The sequence below is a fragment of the Staurois parvus genome, unplaced genomic scaffold (genome assembly GCF_062004578.1).
Source record: "Staurois parvus isolate SC_StPar_1 unplaced genomic scaffold, SC_StPar_1.0 ptg002301l, whole genome shotgun sequence".
NCBI classification, from domain to species: Eukaryota; Metazoa; Chordata; class Amphibia; order Anura; family Ranidae; genus Staurois; species Staurois parvus.
The window spans coordinates 25,518-51,688 of NW_028320097.1; the positions used below are offsets into that span (position 1 = coordinate 25,518).

The 26,171-nt window shown below is 46.0% G+C and overlaps 1 protein-coding gene across 2 annotated transcripts in view; it reads right to left on the reverse strand.

Annotated features, from left to right (window-relative positions):
• Window positions 1–3,576: 3,576 nt before the first annotated feature.
• Window positions 3,577–26,171, reverse strand: part of LOC149431286 (lens fiber membrane intrinsic protein-like) — a 33,256-nt gene continuing 10,661 nt past the window's right edge. For both annotated transcript variants that reach the window (XM_089665710.1, XM_089665709.1), the window contains 4 exons: window positions 23,975–24,174; window positions 18,559–18,699; window positions 4,034–4,168; window positions 3,577–3,897 (listed from right to left, as the gene is read on the reverse strand). In XM_089665710.1, the coding sequence (XP_089521836.1) occupies window positions 3,830–3,897; window positions 4,034–4,168; window positions 18,559–18,699; window positions 23,975–24,149 (519 nt within the window). In that variant the 5' untranslated portion in view covers window positions 24,150–24,174 and the 3' untranslated portion in view covers window positions 3,577–3,829. The remainder of the gene's footprint in view (window positions 3,898–4,033; window positions 4,169–18,558; window positions 18,700–23,974; window positions 24,175–26,171) is intronic.

A 26,171-nucleotide genomic window follows, 5' to 3' on the forward strand; every position in this document is an offset into this window, starting at 1 on the left:
GATGGGTCCTCCATACATTATGATGGGTCCTCCATATAAAATGATCGGTCCTCCACTCTGTATCGTTCCTCCATACATTATGATGGGTCCTCCATACATTATGATGGGTCCTCCATATAATATGATCGGTCCTCCGCTCTGTATTGTTCCTCCATATATTATGATGGGTCCTCCATATATTATGATCGGTCCTCCGCTCTGTATTGTTCCTCCATATATTATGATGGGTCCTCCATACATTATGATGGGTCCTCCATATAAAATGATCGGTCCTCCACTCTGTATCGTTCCTCCATACATTATGATGGGTCCTCCATACATTATGATGGGTCCTCCATATAATATGATCGGTCCTCCGCTCTGTATTGTTCCTCCATACTCATACATGTAATGTAGAAGAATTCTGGCACGGTTTCAGGTTCAGCCAGACATGACCGCATTGAATAGGCACAATGGTGTACAAGCGGAGATATTGTGTGCAGACAATGCGCCTCTCACTGCACTCAGCGAGACACAAACATCTTCTATGACTTTCTATTGATGTGAAATGAAAACAAATCTGTGAAGAGAAGACGGTCCTTCCCGGCTCCCGGCTCCTTCACATCGCAGATTTGGCTTCATTGAGATTCGGAGTATAAAGGGGGCCCCTGCTCTGGAATTAGGTACCCGTGATAGTTGATCAGTCTGGAGTTCTTCCTTAGACACAGTCAGGTGACACATTCCGGTTAGCTAGGATTAGGAATTTGTGGTTTTTCCCGGTTTGAGATAATTATATCTACAACTCTCACAGTACAAGAAGATCTGTCCTGTAATCCAGACCAGGACTTTGCTGATTGTAAGATAAAGTTGGGAATGTGAGTTGTTTGTGCGGAGTTGTCAGGGTGTCGGCCCGGGGCCAAGGCTGCCTGAAGAGCGAGCTGGGTCTTCTGGGGTGACTAACTGCCTGATGATGATGAATCAGTCGGCTGGCTGTATTCTACATCTTTCCGTATCTTCATATCTCTAGATGAGACATGAAGGGATCTATTGTAAAGCAGTGAATGTGATTTTCACCCAACATTCTGTGGTGGAGAATCAATACCTGTCTTTGGAAACACATGGACCTGGAAGATCCACTGGCAGAGAATGTCAGATTCACCACTTTATGAATACGCCCCTAAGGACCTCCTCCAGCAGAATCCTAGTCTGGCCATGACCAGTCTGATAAATGGCACCCCAATTCCAGGTGTTGCTTTTGATAAGTGATCTGTTTGGGGGCCGGGCCAAAGGGGGGGGTGGGCAGAGGAGGCGGCTTGCATAGGTTCTTCATCACGGGCAGGGGCGGACTGACCATTTGGAAACTCGGGCACTGCCGTCAGTAGGGGGCCCCATGAGATGACCCTGGTACCTTTTTTCATAGGCTTTTTTGAGTTTGGGCAAGGACACAGGGGCCCCATGATCCCCTATTGCCCGGGGGCCCCATGAGTTGCAGTCTGCCCCTGATCACGAGGGAGATGCAAAAAGGTAGAACCTACAACTGGTGCTGCTGAGGTAAGTCCCAGCTCATTGGGGAATGGGGGACACTTTGGGTGTTATTGTCTATGAACACCCCCTATAAGAGGACCTGTCATTTTATACCCCACCCCTGGATGGCTCTCCCCCCATCTCGTGTTAAGTCTGGACACAGACATGGAGGACGCATTGCTGCAGGTTTAGTGCCTGCCTGGCTTCATCAGGAATGAATGATGTCATATCATGTGTCCTCTGATACCCAGAAATGCTCTCCATTGTGTCTCTGCAAAACCTTTCATCGTCTGATCATTGGGTCTCTGCAATTGTTTCCAGTCATGGGGTGTGTATAGGTTAGGGCATTTCCACAATGGCAGAAGTCATATGATTGGTCACTTTGAAATCAGGTGCATTGACTGTCTATATCACACCTAAGGTCATTCTACCCCCCCGTAATGTGTCACCTAAAGGCAGGCGGCCATGTTCCCTTGTGGCTTTTGGATGTTTGAGGACTCTATTCTGAATACCAAAAAACCTCCAACTGCATTCCATGAACTCTTCACTAGCTGTGTGGACAAACAGTCCCGGGTGCGTCTCTTCCATGGATTCTCTTTATGAAAGGTCCCTCTGGAGTGCCACCATTGCACCACCATTATCATTCAGGATCACCATCTGCATGTCAGGGAAGAGGCTGAACATTTCCTTCCAGTGTTGCTGATGGTTTGCGGAGTCCAGACATGAAGCCATATGTCTGGGCAGAATATATACTTTTTTATTTTGCCCAGAGTGGGGAGGAGTTAGACCGTCTTCCCAGTTCTTACTATTGTCTGTGTCCCAATTGTGGAGATTTAACCTTCTATTTGTACTGGTGACCATTGTCACTAAGAAGAAATTGATGGTTATCCCCAGAATAAGAGGGGAGTGCAAATATTCCCATGGGGAAGAATAAATACTTTCCCTCTACCCGCGCTATGATCACCCCGTGAATATTCCAAATACATGAAGACTCCCTGTTGGAGGGGTGAAACGCGGTAGATGGGGACTTCTGGTGACGTCACATCTCACTGGTGGAGCGCACGCCCCGGCGGTGTTTCTGGTCCAGCAATTCTGCCTTTTATTTATCTGTTTTAATGAGTGAAATTTATTTGAAATGTAGTTTAATAAAATATGGAATCATTCTAACTGGATCTCTCTTGCTGCCCTCCCTACATATAATGAGCATATAAATGACTGAACCCTGCCATCAGACTGGAGGAGTGGCGGGTGATTGAGAGGAAAAGAGCCCAAGTTAAAGATACTTCTAATCCAACTCTCATTGCTTTGCTGAAGGGTCACCAACTGTTGGTGAGCGGGGGAGCCCTGGCGGGAGCACTGGTGTGAGCCACTGGGGGGAGCACTGGATGCGAACTCTGGTTTGAGCATTGGAGGGGAGCATTGAAAGGGAACTCTGGGGGACTACTGGAAGGGAGCACTGGAGAGGAGCACTAGGGGGAGCCCTGGGGGGAGCATTGGAGAGGAACACTGGAAGAGAGCAGTGGAGGGGAACACTAGAGGGGAGCACTGAAGGGGAACTCTGGGGGACTACTGGAAGGGAGCACTGGAGAGGAGCACTAGGGGGAGCCCTGGGGGGAGCATTGGAGGGGAACACTGGAAGAGAGCAGTGGAGGGGAACACTAGAGGGGAGCACTGGAGAGGAGCACTAGGGGGAGCCCTGGGGGGAGCATTGGAGGGGACTCTGGGGGGAGCATTGGAGGGGAACACTAGAGGGGAGCACTGCCCTACGATTCCTGCACAAACTACTGGAAAGGGATTGCACACCTACACTGTGATGTAAAGACGGCACCAATTGGTTTCACCTAGTGTAGTTCGGTGGCGACTACGTTGGACTCTGATCTGACTTGGATTTATATATTTATATGCTGCATTTCTAATATTTTGGCGCGGTAGCAGAGGGCAGCGCTATAAGTTGGTATATCAGAAAAAGTAAACTGGCAGAATTGAACCCTTCTATCCAAAACAAACAATGACCATGGCCGTTCATACACTCGCATTGTGACCGTTCTCTAACATATCGATCTTCAGAAATCATTCTGACTTGTAGATTTTATTGACATTAAGACATTTTCTGGATAATATCATCAATATTCATACTGCAGTCCAATGAGATCTTGGCTAGACAAAGTCAGTCCATACACAGTATAAAAGCGTGTCTTCAATACAAAATAGAAAAACGGTGAATACACAGACAGCGGGGGGCGGGGACACCATCCTCTGAGGATCCATGTGACTTCCCGTGGGGGCTGGGTCGCAGATAATAAATGGGGAGGAGCTGGAGGGGGTCTCATCCACTGGACACGTTGCCCACATCCTGGGGGCTGCTTCTGGCATAGGCGCAGATATGAAAGATTCCTGGAAGCAGAAAACAGAGAGATCAATGTTCTCTAGAAGGAAAGGTCAGACCAGGTTCTCCCATCAGTGGACAATGTGAGGAGCATTCTGGAGGCAACATTCCTCTCTAGAATATGGAAGATGACATTTCTCATACCTGCTGACACAGTAAGAATAATTCCAATCCAGCCCAGAATATACGACCAGGAAAATCGCCAATCCGCGTAGCGTTTCCCGAAGAAGTTCACTGTCACCCCTGTGTATACGGACAAGGCCAGGAGAGCGAAGAAGCCTGTAGAGGAGAAGAAGAGGTCACAGCATGCCGCACAGCCATACATACATACATTGAGTGGCAGCCGTGTGCTGAATTGTATGTCTTCCGTGTGTACAGCCGTGTGGCAGGGGAGCACCTGTACTTTCTGATTCCTACCCTTCATAAGGTGGTCCACTTAGATTTATGGGTACCTCCCCTAATGCCACTACAGAGGTACCCCCAGGACGGGCCATGTCAGCACCACCCACTAGCCTATTCCATACCTTCCTCAGGCCTTCCAGCAAAGGACCCCAGCTCCAGCCCAGCACAGGACCCCAGCTCCAGCCCAGCACAGGACCCCAGCTCCAGCCCAGCACAGGACCCCAGCTCCAGCCCAGCACAGGACCCCAGCTCCAGCCCAGCACAGGACCCCAGCTCCAGCCCAGCACAGGACCCCAGCTCCAGCCCAGCACAGGACCCCAGCTCCAGCCCAGCACAGGACCCTAGCTCCAGCCCAGCACAGGACCCCAGCTCCAGCCCAGCACAGGACCCTAGCTCCAGCCCAGCACAGGACCCCAGCTCCAGCCCAGCACAGGACCCCAGCTCCAGCCCAGCACAGGACCCCAGCTCCAGCCCAGCACAGGACCCTAGCTCCAGCCCAGCACAGGACCCCAGCTCCAGCCCAGCACAGGACCCCAGCTCCAGCCCAGCACAAGTTTGGTTTCCAGAAAAGCTCTCATCTTGAGGTCAGGAGATGGAAGATTCAAGACACCACAAGACTTTGAACTCCTTACTGAACTGCAGTTGATTCACATTCTTTCAGTCATCCTAATGGTGATGGCACTTTCCGTATTTGCAAGCAGATAAGAGCCGAGATTGGAGCCGAGTCGATCAGCAGTCCATACCTTTAGGAGTTTGTCAGATTCCTACATCCCATGCCAAAGGCACCTGAGTAGTCCTGATAGTCCTGCACCTCCCCCTCCTTACTTAGGGTTAGCTGGAGTCTTAAAGGGTGCTTCTTTGCATGCCTTGGTCCTTGCACAGCTTCCCATACAGAACCACACTGGTGGACATGGACTATATACCGAGCCCTCTTACCCATGATGCCCTACACTAGCAGGGCTCAGAGCTGTCACTTCCTAGCTCCCTGTGGTACATCAGTTGTCAGAGGATGAACCGCAGAAGTAAGGGCACATTTGCCAACATTCACAATGGCCACACTAATTGCGCAGAAATGTGCAGAGAGGTTGTGTGCGGGGACTTGGGTGTGCTCCCATGTGCGCCGGTGCTCTCACAACAGTTCTTGACACTCAGTGGCCTATTTAAAGTCAATTCTCTGGTGCACAAGTTGCTAGATAATCGTCGGCCCCGGTTCCCGGTGCTCCTGTGTTGCTATACTTTTGCATTTCCCGTTGCTGACCCAACTTGCCCCTGAACCTGTCTTGGCTTCTCTCCTGGCTCTGACCCCGGCTTGTTATATGGACTTTACTGACTGCCTACTTCCTGAGTATGACCTCGGCCAGATCTCGGCCACACGTCTCTTCCTGACTGACCTACTATGCATGATCCTGGCTCTGGGTTCTGACTCCGCCTCCTGTTCTGCTCACCTGTCAAGATCCACCTGTGCCTCTGGAGTTCCACCTGTCCTGCTGGTACCCTGACCTGATCAAGACTTCAGCTGCTCATCTAGAGTATCTTCTGCCCTGCTGACACCACTGTAGGTCAGGTCCCTTCCAAGTGCCTCATCCACCCTACTCATCAGGTCATTCCGCACTCCCTGTCTCCACCTCTAGGGGTGCTCTGCACTCAGCCACAAAGGAAGCCCTCTCCTCACTTCGGCCAGGTACATGACGCCAGTAACGGGTATTGGCTCCCTACTGGTACCTACTCTCCCTTCTTCATTACAGGGCCCCCAACCCTAACTATGGAGACATCTATTGGCTAATTTGGGGAACTCTATGGGGCAGCCCTGTTCTCCTCCATTACAAATACAGTACCTTCCAGAGATTGACATCCATTTATTGGCTGAATCCAGAGCGGCTCCATCCAATGCTGAGTGCAGTAAAGGGGCAACTATTGTTGGCTATTGTCCAGAGCATATGACGGGGCCCGGGGTCCAAAGTATGACAAGCATACACCAACCTTTCCTGAACTCTGGCTCTGGGCTTTCCGTATCTTTCACCCTTAGAATGACTGTGAAGGGCTCAGCCCAGCAAGATGGCGGAAGAGAAGGGCGGGGAACCCGGCAAGATGGCGGAAGAGAAGGGCGGGGAACCCGGCAAGATGGCGGAAGAGAAGGGCGGGGAACCCGGCAAGGAGGAAGAGAAGGGCAGGGAACCCGGCAAGATGGCGGAAGAGAAGGGCGGGGAACCCGGCAAGATGGCGGAAGAGAAGGGCGGGGAACCCGGCAAGATGGCGGAAGAGAAGGGCGGGGAACCCGGCAAGGAGGAAGCAGAAGGCAGCGAGAAGGATGGCGAAGGGGCAGGAAATATTCACTTTTCATGATGGCATTATCCAATCCAGGGGAGTCTAGGGACTCCAGTCTGGGGGCTACGCATGATATACACAATATATACTACCCCCCAGTCTGGGGGCTACACACGATATACACAATATATACTACCCCCCAGTCTGGGGGCTACACACGATATACACAATATATACTACCCCCCAGTCTGGGGACTACACACAATATACACAATATATACTACCCCCCAGTCTGGGGGCTACACACGATATACACAATATATACTACCCCCCAGTCTGGGGACTACACACAGTATATACACAATATATACTACCCCCCAGTCTGGGGGCTACACATGATATACACAATATATACTACCCCCCAGTCTGGGAGCTACACACGATATACACAATATATATTACCCCCCAGTCTGGGGACTACACATGATATACACAATATATACTACCCCCTAGTCTGGGAGCTACACACGATATACACAATATATACTACCCCCCAGTCTGGGGACTACACACGATATACACAATATATACTACCCCCTAGTCTGGGAGCTACACACGATATACACAATATATACTACCCCCCAGTCTGGGAGCTACACATGATATACACAATATATACTACCCCCCAGTCTGGGAGCTACACACGATATACACAATATATACTACCCCCAGTCTGGGGGCTACACATGATATACACAATATATACTACCCCCCCAGTCTGGGGACTACACACGATATACACAATATATACTACCCCCAGTCTGGGGACTACACACGATATACACAATATATACTACCCCCCCAGTCTGGGGGCTACACACGATATACACAATATATACTACCCCCCCAGTCTGGGGACTACACACGATATACACAATATATACTACCCCCAGTCTGGGGACTACACACGATATACACAATATATACTACCCCCCCAGTCTGGGGGCTACACACGATATACACAATATATACTACCCCCCCAGTCTGGGGACTACACATGATATACATAATATATACTACCCCCCAGTCTGGGGGCTGCACATGATATACACAATATATACTATCCCCCAGTCTGGGGACTACACACAGTATATACACAATATATACTACCCCCCAGTCTGGGAGCTACACACGATATACACAATATATACTACCCCCAGTCTGGGGGCTACACACGATATACACAATATATACTACCCCCAGTCTGGGGGCTACACACGATATACACAATATATACTACCCCCAGTCTGGGGGCTACACACGATATACACAATATATACTACCCCCAGTCTGGGGGCTACACATGATATACACAATATATACTACCCCCCCAGTCTGGGGACTACACATGATATACACAATATATACTACCCCCCAGTCTGGGGACTACACACGATATACACAATATATACTACCCCCCAGTCTGGGCTCTACACACGATATACACAATATATACTACCCCCCAGTCTGGGGACTACACACGATATACACAATATATACTACCCCCCAGTCTGGGGGCTACACACGATATACACAATATATACTACCCCCCAGTCTGGGGGCTACACACAATATATACTACCCCCCAGTCTGGGGGCTACACACGATATACACAATATATACTACCCCCAGTCTGGGGGCTACACACAGTATATACACAATATATACTACCCCCCAGTCTGGGGACTACACACAGTATATACACAATATATACTACCCCCCAGTCTGGGGGCTACACACGATATACACAATATATACTACCCCCCAGTCTGGGGGCTACACACGATATACACAATATATACTACCCCCTAGTCTGGGAGCTACACACGATATACACAATATATACTACCCCCCAGTCTGGGGACTACACATGATATACACAATATATACTACCCCCCCAGTCTGGGGGCTACACACGATATACACAATATATACTACCCCCCAGTCTGGGGGCTACACATGATATACACAATATATACTACCCCCTAGTCTGGGAGCTACACACGATATACACAATATATACTACCCCCAGTCTAGGGGCTACACACGATATACACAATATATACTACCCCCAGTCTAGGGGCTACACACGGTATATACACAATATATACTACCCCCCAGTCTGGGGACTACACATGATATACACAATATATACTACCCCCCAGTCTGGGGACTACACACGATATACACAATATATACTACCCCCCAGTCTGGGGGCTACACACGATATACACAATATATACTACCCCCTAGTCTGGGAGCTACACACGATATACACAATATATACTACCCCCAGTCTAGGGGCTACACATGATATACACAATATATACTACCCCCCAGTCTGGGGACTACACACGATATACACAATATATACTACCCCCCCAGTCTGGGGGCTACACACAGTATATACACAATATATACTACCCCCCAGTCTGGGGACTACACATGATATACACAATATATACTACCCCCCAGTCTGGGGACTACACACGATATACACAATATATACTACCCCCCAGTCTAGGGGCTACACACGGTATATACACAATATATACTACCCCCCAGTCTGGGGACTACACATGATATACACAATATATACTACCCCCAGTCTGGGGACTACACACGATATACACAATATATACTACCCCCCAGTCTGGGGGCTACACACGATATACACAATATATACTACCCCCCAGTCTGGGGACTACACACGATATACACAATATATACTACCCCCCAGTCTGGGGACTACACACGATATACACAATATATACTACCCCCCAGTCTGGGGGCTACACACGATATACACAATATATACTACCCCCTAGTCTGGGAGCTACACACGATATACACAATATATACTACCCCCAGTCTAGGGGCTACACATGATATACACAATATATACTACCCCCCAGTCTGGGGACTACACACGATATACACAATATATACTACCCCCCAGTCTGGGGGCTACACACAGTATATACACAATATATACTACCCCCCAGTCTGGGGACTACACACGATATACACAATATATACTACCCCCCAGTCTGGGGGCTACACACGATATACACAATATATACTACCCCCTAGTCTGGGAGCTACACACGATATACACAATATATACTACCCCCCAGTCTGGGGGCTACACACGATATACACAATATATACTACCCCCCAGTCTGGGGACTACACACAGTATATACACAATATATACTACCCCCCAGTCTGGGGGCTACACACAGTATATACACAATATATACTACCCCCCAGTCTGGGAGCTACACACGATATACACAATATATACTACCCCCCAGTCTGGGGGCTACACACGATATACACAATATATACTACCCCCCCAGTCTGGGGGCTACACATGATATATACAATATATACTACCCCCAGTCTGGGGGCTACACACGATATACACAATATATACTACCCCCCAGTCTGGGGGCTACACATGATATACACAATATATACTACCCCCCCAGTCTGGGGACTACACATGATATACACAATATATACTACCCCCCAGTCTGGGGGCTACACACGATATACACAATATATACTACCCCCCCAGTCTGGGGGCTACACACGATATACACAATATATACTACCCCCCAGTCTGGGGGCTACACACGATATACACAATATATACTACCCCCCAGTCTGGGGACTACACACGATATACACAATATATACTACCCCCCAGTCTGGGGGCTACACACGATATACACAATATATACTACCCCCCAGTCTGGGGACTACACACGATATACACAATATATACTACCCCCCAGTCTGGGAGCTACACATGATATACACAATATATACTACCCCCCAGTCTGGGGGCTACACACGATATACACAATATATACTACCCCCCAGTCTGGGGGCTACACACGATATACACAATATATACTACCCCCCAGTCTGGGGGCTACACACGATATACACAATATATACTACCCCCCAGTCTGGGGACTACACATGATATACACAATATATACTACCCCCTAGTCTGGGGGCTACACACGATATACACAATATATACTACCCCCCAGTCTGGGGGCTACACACGATATACATAATATATACTACCCCCAGTCTGGGGGCTACACATGATATACACAATATATACTACCCCCCAGTCTGGGGGCTACACACGATATACATAATATATACTACCCCCAGTCTGGGGGCTACACATGATATACACAATATATACTACCCCCCAGTCTGGGGGCTACACACGATATACACAATATATACTACCCCTTAGTCTGGGGGCTACACATGATATAAACAATATATACTACCCCCCAGTCTGGGGGCTACACATGATATACACAATATATACTACCCCCCCAAGTCTGGGGGATACTCACGGTATATACACAATATATACTACCCCCCCAGTCTGGGCTCTATACATGATATACACAATATATACTACCCCCAGTCTGGGCTCTACACACCATACAGACTACATGGAGGAGAACACATTGGGATATTGTTACATCTAATACTGTGTATATGAAGCACGGTAATCTATAGAAGTACTGCATGTAATGGATGGGAATATGGAGCGCAAACTCTAGAAGCAGGACTGTAGTAATATGTAGGCACTGTGTATATGTATGTGTATATATATATTTATTTATGTATGCTAGCCTGCCGAGAATGAATATATACATATATATACAGCAGGCCAGGCTATAATGTATAGAATATTCATCGGTCGATGGTATGACCAGCACATGCTATACACAGTACAATCGTTTATTGGTGGCCTCCAGTCTTCCCTTCGCACTACGACTATATTCTGCTGAATGTGACAAGTAATCGCAGACGGTGTAAATACTTCCTGGCACCGGGAGTCACATATTTCTGTATCTTGATTAATTGCGTGTGCTTTGGCTCCATTGGCGGCGTTATCTGGACCCCACATGCAGCAGGCCTTGAGAATGGCCATGCAATTCACAGAGCACTGACCTCCCATTGAAGTCTGCTTTAGTCCAAGCACTAAGGTAGGAGCCTGGGAGCCAAGGACGTGACGAGGGTTGGAGCCAACTCCATAATGAAGGTTCTCCCCGGTGGTGTACCATACACATCAGCAACCCTAGGCAGACGGTCACTTCTCCAGCCTGGCTATACAATAACCGATTCACGTCTTATACAGACTGGAGTGAGTATAACAACCTGCAATCTAAGAAATACTATGATGCTTTATGTCCTTCAATGAAACTAAATATATAAGGAGGACATAGACTACAGAGACTAAAGCAGATGCAATCCAAAAACATGAAGATGTCAAATGGTTCATTCAAGGTCTGCTGGTGGCTGAATTGACTGCTCAGGAGACGTGTGGTTTGTTTTATTCTGAATTCGAACATATTTTTTGTTATTTGGACATTCGGATGTCTCTGAATTTCTGAATTACAATAGTAACAAGTCCAAAATAACAAAATGCAGTTCAGACAAAATTTGAATCGAATTCCACTCTAATTCGAATATGAAAAGAATAGAACATAAAGGAACTGAATAGAATAGAAAAGAATAGAAAATAAGAGAATAGAATAGAAAAAAAACAAAATATAATAGAACAAAAGAGAATATAATCATCTTATGAAATTCAAATTTTGAATAGAATAAATTAGAATTGGAATGCCAATTTGAATGGTGATTCAAATTTTCCTAATTCGGTTGAATAAAATTGAATTAGAAAATGAAACAAATTAAACAAAATTAATGAAATGTAATTATTTAACGTATCAAAACAAAATAAAACAAATGTTTTTGTTTGACACATGTCTACTGCTGAGCTTTTGCTGGTTCGGATGTATTTACTGTGTTTGTGTCAGAAGGGTCATCTGTTCTTCCAGAATTCAGCTCATTGACCAACCTTCATTGCTTGGTCCTCTGACACAATAAAAACGAGCTCTGAACATTTGTGGCTCCTTCTGGATCCTCCCAGGCTCCCACCTTCTCTTGTACAGTACAGTACACATGGTGTAACTTGTTAGAATAGAATTTTTATAGTTTTAGGTTCAATCTGCAGAGCCAGAAATGTACTGACCTCTGAAATGTCCTGACCTCAGAAAGGTTCTGACCTCAGAAAGGTTCTGACCTCTGAAATGTCCTGACCTCTGAAATGTCCTGACCTCTGAAAGGTTCTGACCTCTGAAATGTCCTGACCTCAGAAAGGTTCTGTCCTCTGAAATGTCCTGACCTCTGAAAGGTTCTGTCCTCTGAAATGTCCTGTCCTTAGAAAGGTTCTGACCTCTGAAATGTCCTGTCCTCAGAAAGGTTCTGACCTCTGAAATGTCCTGACCTCTGAAATGTCCTGACCTCAGAAAGGTTCTGTCCTCTGAAATGTCCTGACCTCTGAAATGTCCTGACCTCAGAAAGGTTCTGACCTCAGAACGGTTCTGTCCTCTGAAATGTCCTGACCTCTGAAATGTCCTGACCTCTGAAAGGTTCTGTCCTCTGAAATGTCCTGTCCTCAGAAAGGTTCTGACCTCTGAAATGTCCTGACCTCAGAAAGGTTCTGACCTCTGAAATGTCCTGACCTCTGAAATGTCCTGACCTCAGAAAGGTTCTGACCTCAGAAATGTTCTGTCCTCTGAAATGTCCTGACCTCTGAAATGTCCTGACCTCAGAAAGGTTCTGACCTCTGAAATGTCCTGACCTCTGAAATGTCCTGACCTCTGAAAGGTTCTGACCTCTGAAATGTCCTGACCTCAGAAAGGTTCTGTCCTCTGAAATGTCCTGACCTCTGAAAGGTTCTGTCCTCTGAAATGTCCTGTCCTTAGAAAGGTTCTGACCTCTGAAATGTCCTGTCCTCAGAAAGGTTCTGACCTCTGAAATGTCCTGACCTCTGAAATGTCCTGACCTCAGAAAGGTTCTGTCCTCTGAAATGTCCTGACCTCTGAAATGTCCTGACCTCAGAAAGGTTCTGACCTCAGAACAGTTCTGTCCTCTGAAATGTCCTGACCTCTGAAATGTCCTGACCTCAGAAAGGTTCTGACCTCAGAACGGTTCTGACCTCAGAAAGGTTCTGACCTCAGAAATGTCCAGTACCCTTATAGGGTGGGATGCAATGTGGAGTGACTTTGTCCTGAACTTGTGACCACAAAGACGTTCTGCATGCATTACCTCCATTATGGCATGAGGAGTGGTCACCAACATTTCTTTTTCTAAATGTTGTCTTCCAAATATTCAACTCAAATAAATTTCAACAAATATGTGTTCTGAGAAGTTCTACTTCTTCTTCACAGAATGTTGTAGTATAATGATGCAAAGAAACCGGGATCCATTGCCACTTACAATGTGTTTAGGAAGTCCATGAGAAGCCACTCTAAAACATAAAATGGAACTGCACTGCATCTGAGCACCACCAACCAAAAATGCTATTTACGTAATTCATTTTTAAAATTCAAAGAATACTCCCCCTCCATCCATGTCTCCATCCATCCATTCATCCATCCATGTCTCCATGCTTTATTTTGCTGGGAAACACCCACCTAGCATTTCTGGCCATGGCCATCTTGAGTAAGGGCAGATTATTAGTGTAGCATTTACTTCCTTGTAATCAATCTGCTCTTAGGTCAGGCATGCAGGCAGGAGGGTGCTCTTAGCTGAGAAATCTCCACCCACCCTCTTCCCCTCCTGAAGACTCCTAGGATGTATGACATCATTTGCCTAGGCATGGAAACCAGGAAGTAACTGAAGAAATGTTAAAAAGGCAAAAACAAGTACATCTAGTTTCCCTTCCTATCTATTTACTAATGCTTACAGCATAAGGCTTTGAAACAGTCAATGTTGAGTGACAGAGTGAAGTTCCTCTTTAAGTTGATGAAATTGCCGTCATGGAATGCCTCCTGCCAATGTCAATTAAGATTCACAACCTGTTAAAGCCAGAGTTCCGGAAATATATCGCATCAATAGCCAATTCCTCTCATGGATCTGAGGGCAAAGAGTTTATGTAACCGATTTTGGTTTGGTGATCAGATGTGGACAGGCTTGACATCTGGTGAACAAACCACCTTATCAATTCCTGGCCACCAGACCTTTTCCTGTGACCATTGCTTGGTGTGTACAATGCATTGATGCTTAGCCCTCATAAAATAATATGGCCTCAAATATTGGCCTTACAACCTCTCTGTACTTGTTGAATCAGATCATGATAAATCTCCTCGGCAGAGGTTACATATCAGTGGAAGAGACCTTAGGGTTAACGTTGCCAAATGTAGTGATGACTCTACCAACCAGGGTTAGCTGTCTAAGGATAACCCCTTTTTAAGTTCAGTATGCTAAAAACCATTGCCCATCCATCTCATGCAAAATATCCTCAACTGTGAGAATTGGATGGCTTGTGCTCATCACTTTTCATATCTCCGCAGACCCGGATATCAGGCCAATTCCAAGCTTGTCTGTTTCTATATTGTAGTCAAACTAAGAGGTTCCTTTCCCATTAAAACAAAGAGTTCAGTTCACATGGGAGATTCGTGGGGTTTATGTTTGAAGAAATGTGTTCAACTGTCCTTTAAACTGCAGAGAACTAAATGTGTAAATTGGCTTGTTGGTGTTGCATCACTAGACTCCATGCCATTACCCATATCTCCAGAGTCAGCCAATACTGGGACATCTGGGTTACAATCCTAATAGGCAGAGTTCCTCAAATGGGCCAAACAAAATCAGAATCGGGCATAGTTCTCGTATCTGCTGACGTATAATTTCCTTAAACATTGTTATTTGGTAAGTGGTGTGGAATTGTCATAGACTTGACTTTGACAAACAACTTCAAAATGGCTCCTCTGTCCACACAGACAACACTTTTATCCAGTGCTACAATCAGCTATGACTCACGCTGCTACAATAAGAGGGGTTCCCATAGGACACCATGATTTTCTGTCCTTGGTTCCCTCTCACGTACTGCCACATTTTAGAGGGGTTCTCATAAGACACAATGATTTCCTGCCCTTGGCTCCCACTTAAGTCCTGCAACATTAAGAGGGGTTCCCTTAGGACACCATGATATCCTGCCCTTGGTTCCCTCTCATGTTCTGCCACATTTAGAGGGGTTCCCTTAGGACACATAGTTCCCATGATTTTCTGTCCTTAGTTCCCTCTCACGTACTGCCACATTTTAGAGGGGTTCTCATAAGACACAATGATTTCTTGCCCTTGGCTCCCACTTAAGTCCTGCAACATTAAGAGGGGTTCCCTTAGGACACCATGATATCCTGCCCCTGGTTCCCTCTCATGTTCTGCCACATTTAGAGGGGTTCCCTTAGGACACCATGATTTCCTGCCCTTGGTTCCCTCTCATGTGCTGCCACATTTAGAGGGGTTCCCTTAGGACACCATGATTTCCTGCCCTTGGTTCCCTCTCATGTGCTGCCACATTTAGAGGGGTTCCCTTAGGACACCATGATTTCCTGCCCTTGGTTCCCTCTCATGTTCTGCCACATTTAGAGGGTTTCCCTTAGGACACCATGATTTCCTGCCCTTGGTTCCCTCTCATGTTCTGCCACATTTAGAGGGTTTCCCTTAGGACACCATGATTTCCTGCCCTTGGTTCCCTCTCATGTTCTGCCACATTTAGAGGGGTTCCCTTAGGACACCATGATTTTCTGTCCTTGGTTCCCTCTCACGTACTGCCACATTTAGAGGGGTTCTCATAAGACACAATGATTTCCTGCCCTTGACTCCCACTTAAGCTCTGAAACATTTAGAGGGGTTCCCTTAGGACACCATGATTTTCTGTCCTTGGTTCCCTCTCATGTTCTGCCACATTTGGAGGAGTTACCATAGGACACATATTTCCCATGATTTTCTGTCCTTGGTACCCTCTCAATGTATGCGGGATTGAAGACTGCATTAACTGATGTAGACCGTTTATTTGCAAAGCTTTGAGCTTAGAAAAGTCAGCAGTCATTGCAATCTCTTGCAAACATCTCCATTTCTAATTCTCTTTTTGAGTTGCTGGTAGGCAGATCTTTCAATCAATGTTTCTTCATTTAGTGCACCCTAATTAATAAGACTTTGATAGCCATTCAGTGTGGTCACTTTGCCGTTAGTCATCCCCCCACTTTTTCTAGGAATATTATTCTATGGCCCAAAGCCCTGAGTCTGCCATTAGATGTGTTATCATATAAATCTTAACTAGTTCCTGCCGGGTTTCAAAAATGTCAACTTCATTTGCAAACAGATGCAACACAGCAATCCCTTCAGTACAGCACAGTCTCTAGAAAGAAAAGCCTCTCCACTTGTCCCAACATTGAGAAAGACACGTGGGCTCTCCACAAACAGTTTGGACCGGTTGTAGGCAGATCTTGAAATTTCGCTGCCCGTTGTTTGACAGAGGTAACTTTTGCTCACATTTTGTAAATTATACTTCACTTCTCTCTTTATTTAGCCTCAAACAACAATCGATAAAGAAGGTCTGAAAAGTCCACGCTCCTTCCAGGGCTGTCCACCCCACATCCCATCTCACTATGAGACCCCATTTCACAGCTCAATATCTCTAACAAGGCAGTCATGAAGGTCCGCAGGTTGGACCGTGAAGGAAACTTTGGTTCCCATTTTTTTGCAATCCTAACTCTGGCCATGACTTCAACCTCTGGTGTCGGCTGCTAAATCCAGCCAATAGGATGCACACTGCCTCATTTAGAAGTCTGGTAGCCTGGACTTCTGTGTCTGACAAGGCAAAGCCTCCACAACCAGCTTTACTTTCCCAGCATCTGAAGATGCTTGTCCTCCAATTCCTGCAATGCGCTGAATCAAAGGGTTTTAAAGAATTCTTCCAATGGATACTCTTTATATTTTACTTGCCTGGCTGAGAACAGAATTTTCAACAAAAGGGAACTTAATGCCAATATTTCTTTTTCCAGGTAAAGGTGGTAGAGTTGATGGATGATGACCATCAGACCTGACTGAAGCCATGTTCACAATTCCCCAACACAAGCTCATTCACCCTTATATAAACCCTACTATAAACTGTCTACATTGTACTACTTACAGTCTGCTGACACCTAGTGGATGTGTATCAGATACCAGATGGGAATATCTGAGGACACCTTGGATGTCAAAACCATTTAAATTGGTCCTTTTCAACTTGCAAGGTAAAGGGAGCCTCAAATGTAACCCCCCCCCCCCCACATGTAATGGTAACGAAACTGTCAGAGACTGAAGGCTTGCTAGAGGAAGTGGTCAGATGTTGTTCTTCAGGAGTGGCTGGAGACTGAAGTCATGCTATAGGAGACACTCAGAGACTACGGACATGTTGCATGAAAACATTAGACAGATTAATACTCCCTCTACAGACTGCTGGGGCCCAAGGACATCACTTCCAACATCAAAGGGCCGCATTTGGCCCTCGTGCCACAGGCTGGACACTAGGAATTTAAAAAAAAGTAAGAGGGCCATGTTGGGAGCATTGCAGCAGTGGCAGAGGGCCGAAGAGTTGCTGTGTCAGAGAAGTCGTGTGTTTCCTCCAGTTCATGAACACTCTTATAGATAGAATACTGTTCATTGCAGTTTGATGGATGAATAAATAGAAGAAGAAAAGAGTCTTCATTGGGGTCACCACTTCATCCCTTTATACCCCCAACACATAAATTCCACAGGTTCTGTGGCTGATCAAAGTGGTAGGTAAACTCAGTACCTTATCTGTATTACATCCCCCTCAGAACCTGTGGAATTAATGTGTTCGGGGTATAAAGGGTTGAGCTGGAAACCCTAATCTTCATGCCAATATAAATTGTAAGCTCTTGTGAGTTGGGCCAACCCAACCCTCTCCTGTCAATCTTTATATTGTAAAGTGCTGGTGATATAGAAATCCTGTACAATAGTAAGATATGGCACAAACTCAGACATAACTTCTGTGTGATGGTAGCCACTTATTGATAGCCAGGTCATTCGGTAACACTTACCTGCAACCAGTAATGTGACTCCTGCAGAGCGGGTTCTAGCAGATTTGGCCCCACTGGAGAAAGCTGTAAGGCCCAGGATTATTCCAGCAAAACTGGACAGAATAGACAGCAGCATGAATGCACGGGTGGCATCCCAGAAGGCTGAATACAACCAAATGGAGAGAAAATTAACATGTAGAGAGTAAGTCCGGAACATTGACCCTACACCAAAATCCTAACCAGGCTCTTCTATGCAATCCTTATCCTGACCTTTCCTCCGGAACATTGACCTAGACCAAAATATCCTAACCAGGCTCTTCTCTATAATCCTTATCCTGGCTCTTCCTCCGGAACATTGACCCTACACCAAAATATCCTAACCAGGCTCTTCTATGTATTCCTTATCCTGACCCTTCCTCCGGAACATTGACCCTACACCAAAATCCTAACCAGGCTCTTCTATGTAATCCTTATCCTTCCTCCGGAACATTGACCCTACACCAAAATATCCTAACCAGGCTCTTCTATGTATTCCTTATCCTGACCCTTCCTCCAGAACATTGACCCTAGACCCAAAATCCTAATCAGACTCTTCTCCATAATCCTTATCCTGACCCTTCACCTGGAACATTGACCCTACACCAAAATCCTACCCAGACTCTTCTCCATAATCCTTATCCTGACCCTTCCTCCAGAACATTGACCCTACACCAAAATATCCTAACCAGGCTCTTCTATGTATTCCTTATCCTGACCCTTCCTCCGGAACATTGACCCTACACCAAAATATCCTAACCAGGCTCTTCTATGTAATCCTTATCCTGATCCTTCCTCCGGAACATTGACCCTACACCAAAATATCCTAACAAGACTCTTCTATGTATTCCTTATCCTGACTCTTCCTCCGGAACATTGACCCTGCACCAAAATATCCTAACCAGGCTCTTCTCTATAATCCTTATCCTGACTCTTCCTCCGGAACATTGACCCTACACCAAAATATCCTAACCAGGCTCTTCTATGTATTCCTTATCCTGACCCTTCCTCCGGAACATTGACCCTACACCAAAATCCTAACCAGGCTCTTCTATGTAATCCTTATCCTGACCCTTCCTCCGGAACATTGACCTAGACCAAAAAATCCTAACCAAGCTCTTCTCTATAATCCTTATCCTGACCCTTCCTCCGGAACATTGACCCTACACCAAAATCCTAACCAGGCTCTTCTATGTATTCCTTATCCTGACCCTTCCTCCGGAACATTGACCCTACACCAAAATCCTAACCAGGCTCTTCTATGTAATCCTTATCCTTCCTCCGGAACATTGACCCTACACCAAAATATCCTAACCAGGCTCTTCTATGTAATCCTTATCCTGATCCTTCCTCCGGAACATTGACCCTACACCAAAATATCCTAACCAGGCTCTTCTATGTATTCCTTATCCTGACCCTTCCTCCAGAACATTGACACTAGACCCAAAATCCTAATCAGACTCTTCTCCATAATCCTTATCCTGACCCTTCATCTGGAACATTGACCCTACACCAAAATATCCTAACAAGACTCTTCTATGTAATCCTTATCCTGACCCTTCACCTGGAACATTGACCCTACACCAAAATCCTACCCAGACTCTTCTCCATAATCCTTATCCTGACCCTTCCTCCAGAACATTGACCCTACACCAAAATATCCTAACCAGGCTCTTCTGTGTATTCCTTATCCTGACCCTTCCTCTGGAACATTGACCCTACACCAAAATCCTAACCAGGCTCTTCTATGTAATCCTTATCCTGACCTTTCCTCCGGAACATTGACCTACACCAAAATATCCTAACCAGGCTCTTCTCTATAATCCTTATCCTGACCCTTCCTCCGGAACATTGACCCTACACCAAAATATCCTAACCAGGCTCTTCTATGTAATCCTTATCCTGATCCTTGCTCCGGAACATTGACCCTGCACCGAAATCCTAACCAGGCTCTTCTATGTAATCCTTAACCTGACCCTTCCTCCGGAACATCCTTATCCTGACCCTTCCTTCGGAACATTGACCCTACAACAAATATCCTAACCAGGCTCTTCTATGTATTCCTTATCCTGACCCTTCCTCCGGAACATTGACCCTACACCAAAATATCCTAACCAGGCTCTTCTATGTAATCCTTATCCTGATCCTTGCTCCGGAACATTGACCCTGCACCGAAATCCTAACCAGGCTCTTCTATGTAATCCTTAACCTGACCCTTCCTCCGGAACATCCTTATCCTGACCCTTCCTCCGGAACATTGACCCTACAACAAATATCCTAACCAGGCTCTTCTATGTATTCCTTATCCTGACCCTTCCTCCGGAACATTGACCCTACACCAAAATATCCTAACCAGGCTCTTCTATGTAATCCTTATCCTGACCCTTCCTCCGGAACATTGACCCTACACCAAATATCCTAACCAGGCTCTTCTCTATAATCCTTATCCTGACCCTTCCTCCGGAACATTGACCCTACACCAAATATCCTAACCAGGCTCTTCTCTATAATCCTTATCCTGACCCTTCCTCCAGAACATTGACCCTACACCAAAATATCCTAACCAGGCTCTTCTATGTATTCCTTATCCTGACCCTTCCTCCGGAACATTGACCCTACACCAAAATCCTAACCAGGCTCTTCTCCATAATCCTTATCCTGACCCTTCCTCCGGAACATTGACCCTACACCAAAATATCCTAACCAGGCTCTTCTCTATAATCCTTATCCTGAACCTTCCTCCAGAACATTGACCCTACACCAAAATATCCTAACCAGGCTCTTCTATGTATTCCTTATCCTGACCCTTCCTCCGGAACATTGACCCTACACCAAAATCCTAACCAGGCTCTTCTCCATAATCCTTATCCTGACCCTTCCTCCGGAACATTGACCCTACACCAAATATCCTAACCAGGCTCTTCTCTATAATCCTTATCCTGACCCTTCCTCCGGAACATTGACCCTGCACCAAATATCCTAACCAGGCTCTTCTCCATAATCCTTATCCTGACCCTTCCTCCGGAACATTGACCCTACACCAAAATATCCTAACCAGGCTCTTCTCTATAATCCTTATCCTGAACCTTCCTCCAGAACATTGACCCTACACCAAAATATCCTAACCAGGCTCTTCTATGTATTCCTTATCCTGACCCTTCCTCCGGAACATTGACCCTACACCAAAATCCTAACCAGGCTCTTCTCCATAATCCTTATCCTGACCCTTCCTCCGGAACATTGACCCTACACCAAATATCCTAACCAGGCTCTTCTCTATAATCCTTATCCTGACCCTTCCTCCGGAACATTGACCCTGCACCAAATATCCTAACCAGGCTCTTCTATGTAATCCTTATCCTGATCCTTCCTCCGGAACATTGACCCTACACCAAAATATCCTAACCAGGCTCTTCTATGTAATCCTTATCCTGACGCTTCCTCTGGAACATTGACCCTGCACCAAAATATCCTAACCAGACTCTTCTCCATAATCCTTATCCTGCCCTTCATCTGGAACATTGACCCTACACCAAAATATCCTAACAAGACTCTTCTATGTAATCCTTATCCTGACCCTTCACCTGGAACATTGACCCTACACCAAAATCCTACCCAGACTCTTCTCCATAATCCTTATCCTGACCCTTCCTCCAGAACATTGACCCTGCACCAAATATCCTAACCAGGCTCTTCTATGTATTCCTTATCCTGACCCTTCCTCCGGAACATTGACCCTACACCAAAATATCCTAACCAGGCTCTTCTCTATAATCCTTATCCTGACCCTTCCTCCGGAACATTGACCCTACACCAAAATATCCTAACCAGGCTCTTCTATGTAATCCTTAACCTGACCCTTCCTCCGGAACATCCTTATCCTGACCCTTCCTCCGGAACATTGACCCTACAACAAATATCCTAACCAGGCTCTTCTATGTATTCCTTATCCTGACCCTTCCTCCGGAACATTGACCCTACACCAAAATATCCTAACCAGGCTCTTCTATGTAATCCTTATCCTGACGCTTCCTCTGGAACATTGACCCTGCACCAAAATATCCTAACCAGACTCTTCTCCATAATCCTTATCCTGACCCTTCCTCCGGAACATTGACCCTGCACCAAAATATCCTAACCAGGCTCTTCTATGTATTCCTTATCCTGATCCTTCCTCCGGAACATTGACCCTGCACCAAAATATCCTAACCAGGCTCTTCTCTGTAATCCTTATCCTGACCCTTCCTCCGGAACATTGACCCTGCACCAAAATATCCTAACCAGGCTCTTCTCTATAATCCTTATCCTGATCCTTCCTCCGGAACATTGACCCTACACCAAATATCCTAACCAGGCTCTTCTCTATAATCCTTATCCTGATCCTTCCTCCGGAACATTGACCCTACACCAAATATCCTAACCAGGCTCTTCTCTATAATCCTTAACCTGACCCTTCCTCCGGAACATCCTTATCCTGACCCTTCCTCCGGAACATTGACCCTACAACAAATATCCTAACCAGGCTCTTCTATGTATTCCTTATCCTGACCCTTCCTCCGGAACATTGACCCTACACCAAAATATCCTAACCAGGCTCTTCTATGTAATCCTTATCCTGACGCTTCCTCTGGAACATTGACCCTGCACCAAAATATCCTAACCAGACTCTTCTCCATAATCCTTATCCTGACCCTTCCTCCGGAACATTGACCCTGCACCAAAATATCCTAACCAGGCTCTTCTATGTATTCCTTATCCTGATCCTTCCTCCGGAACATTGACCCTGCACCAAAATATCCTAACCAGGCTCTTCTCTGTAATCCTTATCCTGACCCTTCCTCCGGAACATTGACCCTACACCAAAATATCCTAACCAGGCTTTTCTCTATAATCCTTATCCTGACCCTTCCTCCGGAACATTGACCCTACACCAAAATCCTAATCAGACTCTTCTCCATAATCCTTATCCTGACCCTCCCTCCGGAACTATACTGTATGACACAGAGCCCGAGCCCTGCACACATTAAAGGACAGGTTGTCTCCCCCAGCAGTTTGGTGATAGTTTATACTTGTATCTCTGCTCATGTAGGGTCTTTGCTGGCCGGGTTGGCTGTGGGGTTCCATTGCAGTGAATGGAGGTGTGTAGCTCAGATGTACAGAATTGGGAAGGGTTCGGGCAAAGTTCTGCAAAGCTGGACGGATTTACAGGCCATTATAATCTGAGACAAATGCTGGGGGAGGGGAGATCAGCAAGCGATTTGTAGACATTTATTGCCTCTGCTAGCCTCAGTAACATGGTGGCCACACAAATCTGACATGTGGCTCCAGCCAATCATTGCATTGTGGCCCCCCAGTGAGCCCACATCTGGTTATATCTCTATGATAGGATGGTGGAACTTACCGACAGTGATGGTATGAGCGTGGCATTTCCCGGCCACACAGAACCTCCACAGGCCCTGGTTACTCAGACTCCCCGAGTACCGATACTGCATCCAAAAGTCAGTCGCTGTGGCAACTATGAGCAGAACCAATCCAGAGACTGCACAGAGCAGACCGCCGCCCATCAAGGTGTACATTTTCAGACTTCTAATTCTCCGCGGTCTGCGAGACGAGAAATAATGATTACATATTTCATCAACGTCGCCATTATTAATCTAATCCAACAGACTGGGCAGACTAGGCAATCTCTAACTCCAATCCGAATTTGAACCCTAACCCTAATTAAAAACTGTAATTCTAATCTGAACTCCAACCCTAATCCAAATTCAATCTCAAATCTAATCCTAATGGGAACCAAAACCCTAATCCTAATTCAAAACCTAACCCTAATCTGAACTCTAACTCTAATCCTAATTCAAAACCTAACCCTAATCTGAACTCTAACTCTAATCCTAATTCAAAACCTAACCCTAATCTGAACTCTAACTCTAATCCTAATTCAAAACCTAACCCTAATCTGAACTCTAACTCTAATCCTAATTCAAAACCTAACCCTAATCTGAACTCTAACTCTAATCCTAATTGAAAACCTAACCCTAATCTGAACTCTAACCCTAATCCTAATTCAAAACCTAACCCTAATCTGAACTCTAACTCTAATCCTAATTCGAACCCAAATCTAACCCTAATCCTAATCTGAACCCTGACCTTCATCCTAACCCCAATCCTAATTCTAACCCAAACCCTATTCCTAATTCAAAACCTAATCCTAATCTGAACTCTAACCCTCATCCGAACCCTAACCTAATCCTGACACTAATCCTAATTGAAACCCTAATCCTAATGTGAACCCTAACCTTAATCCTAACCCTAATTCGAACCCATACCCTAATCCTAATCTGAACCCTAACCCGAACCTTAACCCAATTTCAAAACTAACCCTAACTCAAATCTAACTCTAATCCTAATCTGAATCCTAAAACCTAATCCTACTATTGATCCTAATTCTTGTTAGAATTCTAACCCTCATCCAAACCCTAATTAACACGCTAATCTGAACCTTAATCATAACTCTTACCTGAACCTTAATCCTAACCCCAATCCTGACCCTAATACTAATCTGAACCTTTATTCTAACCTTAATCTGAACCCAAACCGTAACCCTAGCTGTAATCTGAATCCCGATTCAAGCCATAATCCAAGCCCCACATCTAACCTAAGCATTTCCAGTGATAATTGCACTCATCGTATTTGAATGAACTTGGTACGTTGGGTTAGGAGGAGCTGGTGGAGCTCTTAGGCCCATCTTCAACAAATGTCATTGTCACCAGTTTTCAGTGATTTCTGATGTGTCACCAGCTGCCTGCCTGAAGTCACATACCTGCGCCAGTACCCCATTATGGACAATTGATATGTTGTGTGAGGAGCAGGGGGCCCCCGGCATTGCTGAAGAAACATCTCACATACTAGAGAAGAATCAAGTCCACAGGATCAGCATGACTGCCAAGGAATGTTCAAGAGAGAGATACGGCAGTCCAGGACCTTTTCCTGATATCTGCCTCAGCTTTATGTTTTCTGTTTACATATATTTTATATTTTGTCTCTTTAATGCCCTTCATATTCACATAACACACAATGTCTCTACCCCCATCTGCCCCGCCTATCGAATGGATTGTAGTTGCTGATTGTAAGCGGGTCCCCTCTTCTGCCTGTCCTATCTCACCTGTCTGTCCTCCTTCTCCTCCCTCTTCCATCTGTCCTATCTCATCTGTCCGTCCTCCTTCTCCTCCCTCTTCCATCTGTCCTATCTCACCTGTCTGTCCACCTTCTCCTCCCTCTTCCATCTGTCCTATCTCACCTGTCTGTCCTCCTTCTCCTCCCTCTTCCATCTGTCCTATCTCACCTGTCTGTCCACCTTCTCCTCCCTCTTCCATCTGTCCTATCTCACCTGTCTGTCCTCCTTCTCCTCCCTCTTCCATCTGTCCTATCTCATCTGTCCGTCCTCCTTCTCCTCCGTCTTCCATCTATCCTATCTTACATGTCTGTCCTCCTTCTCCTCCCTCTTCCATCTGTCCTATCTCATCTGTCCATCTCCGTTCTCCTCCCTCTTCCATCTGTCCCATCTCACCTGTCCGTCCTCCTTCTCCTCCCTCTTCCAC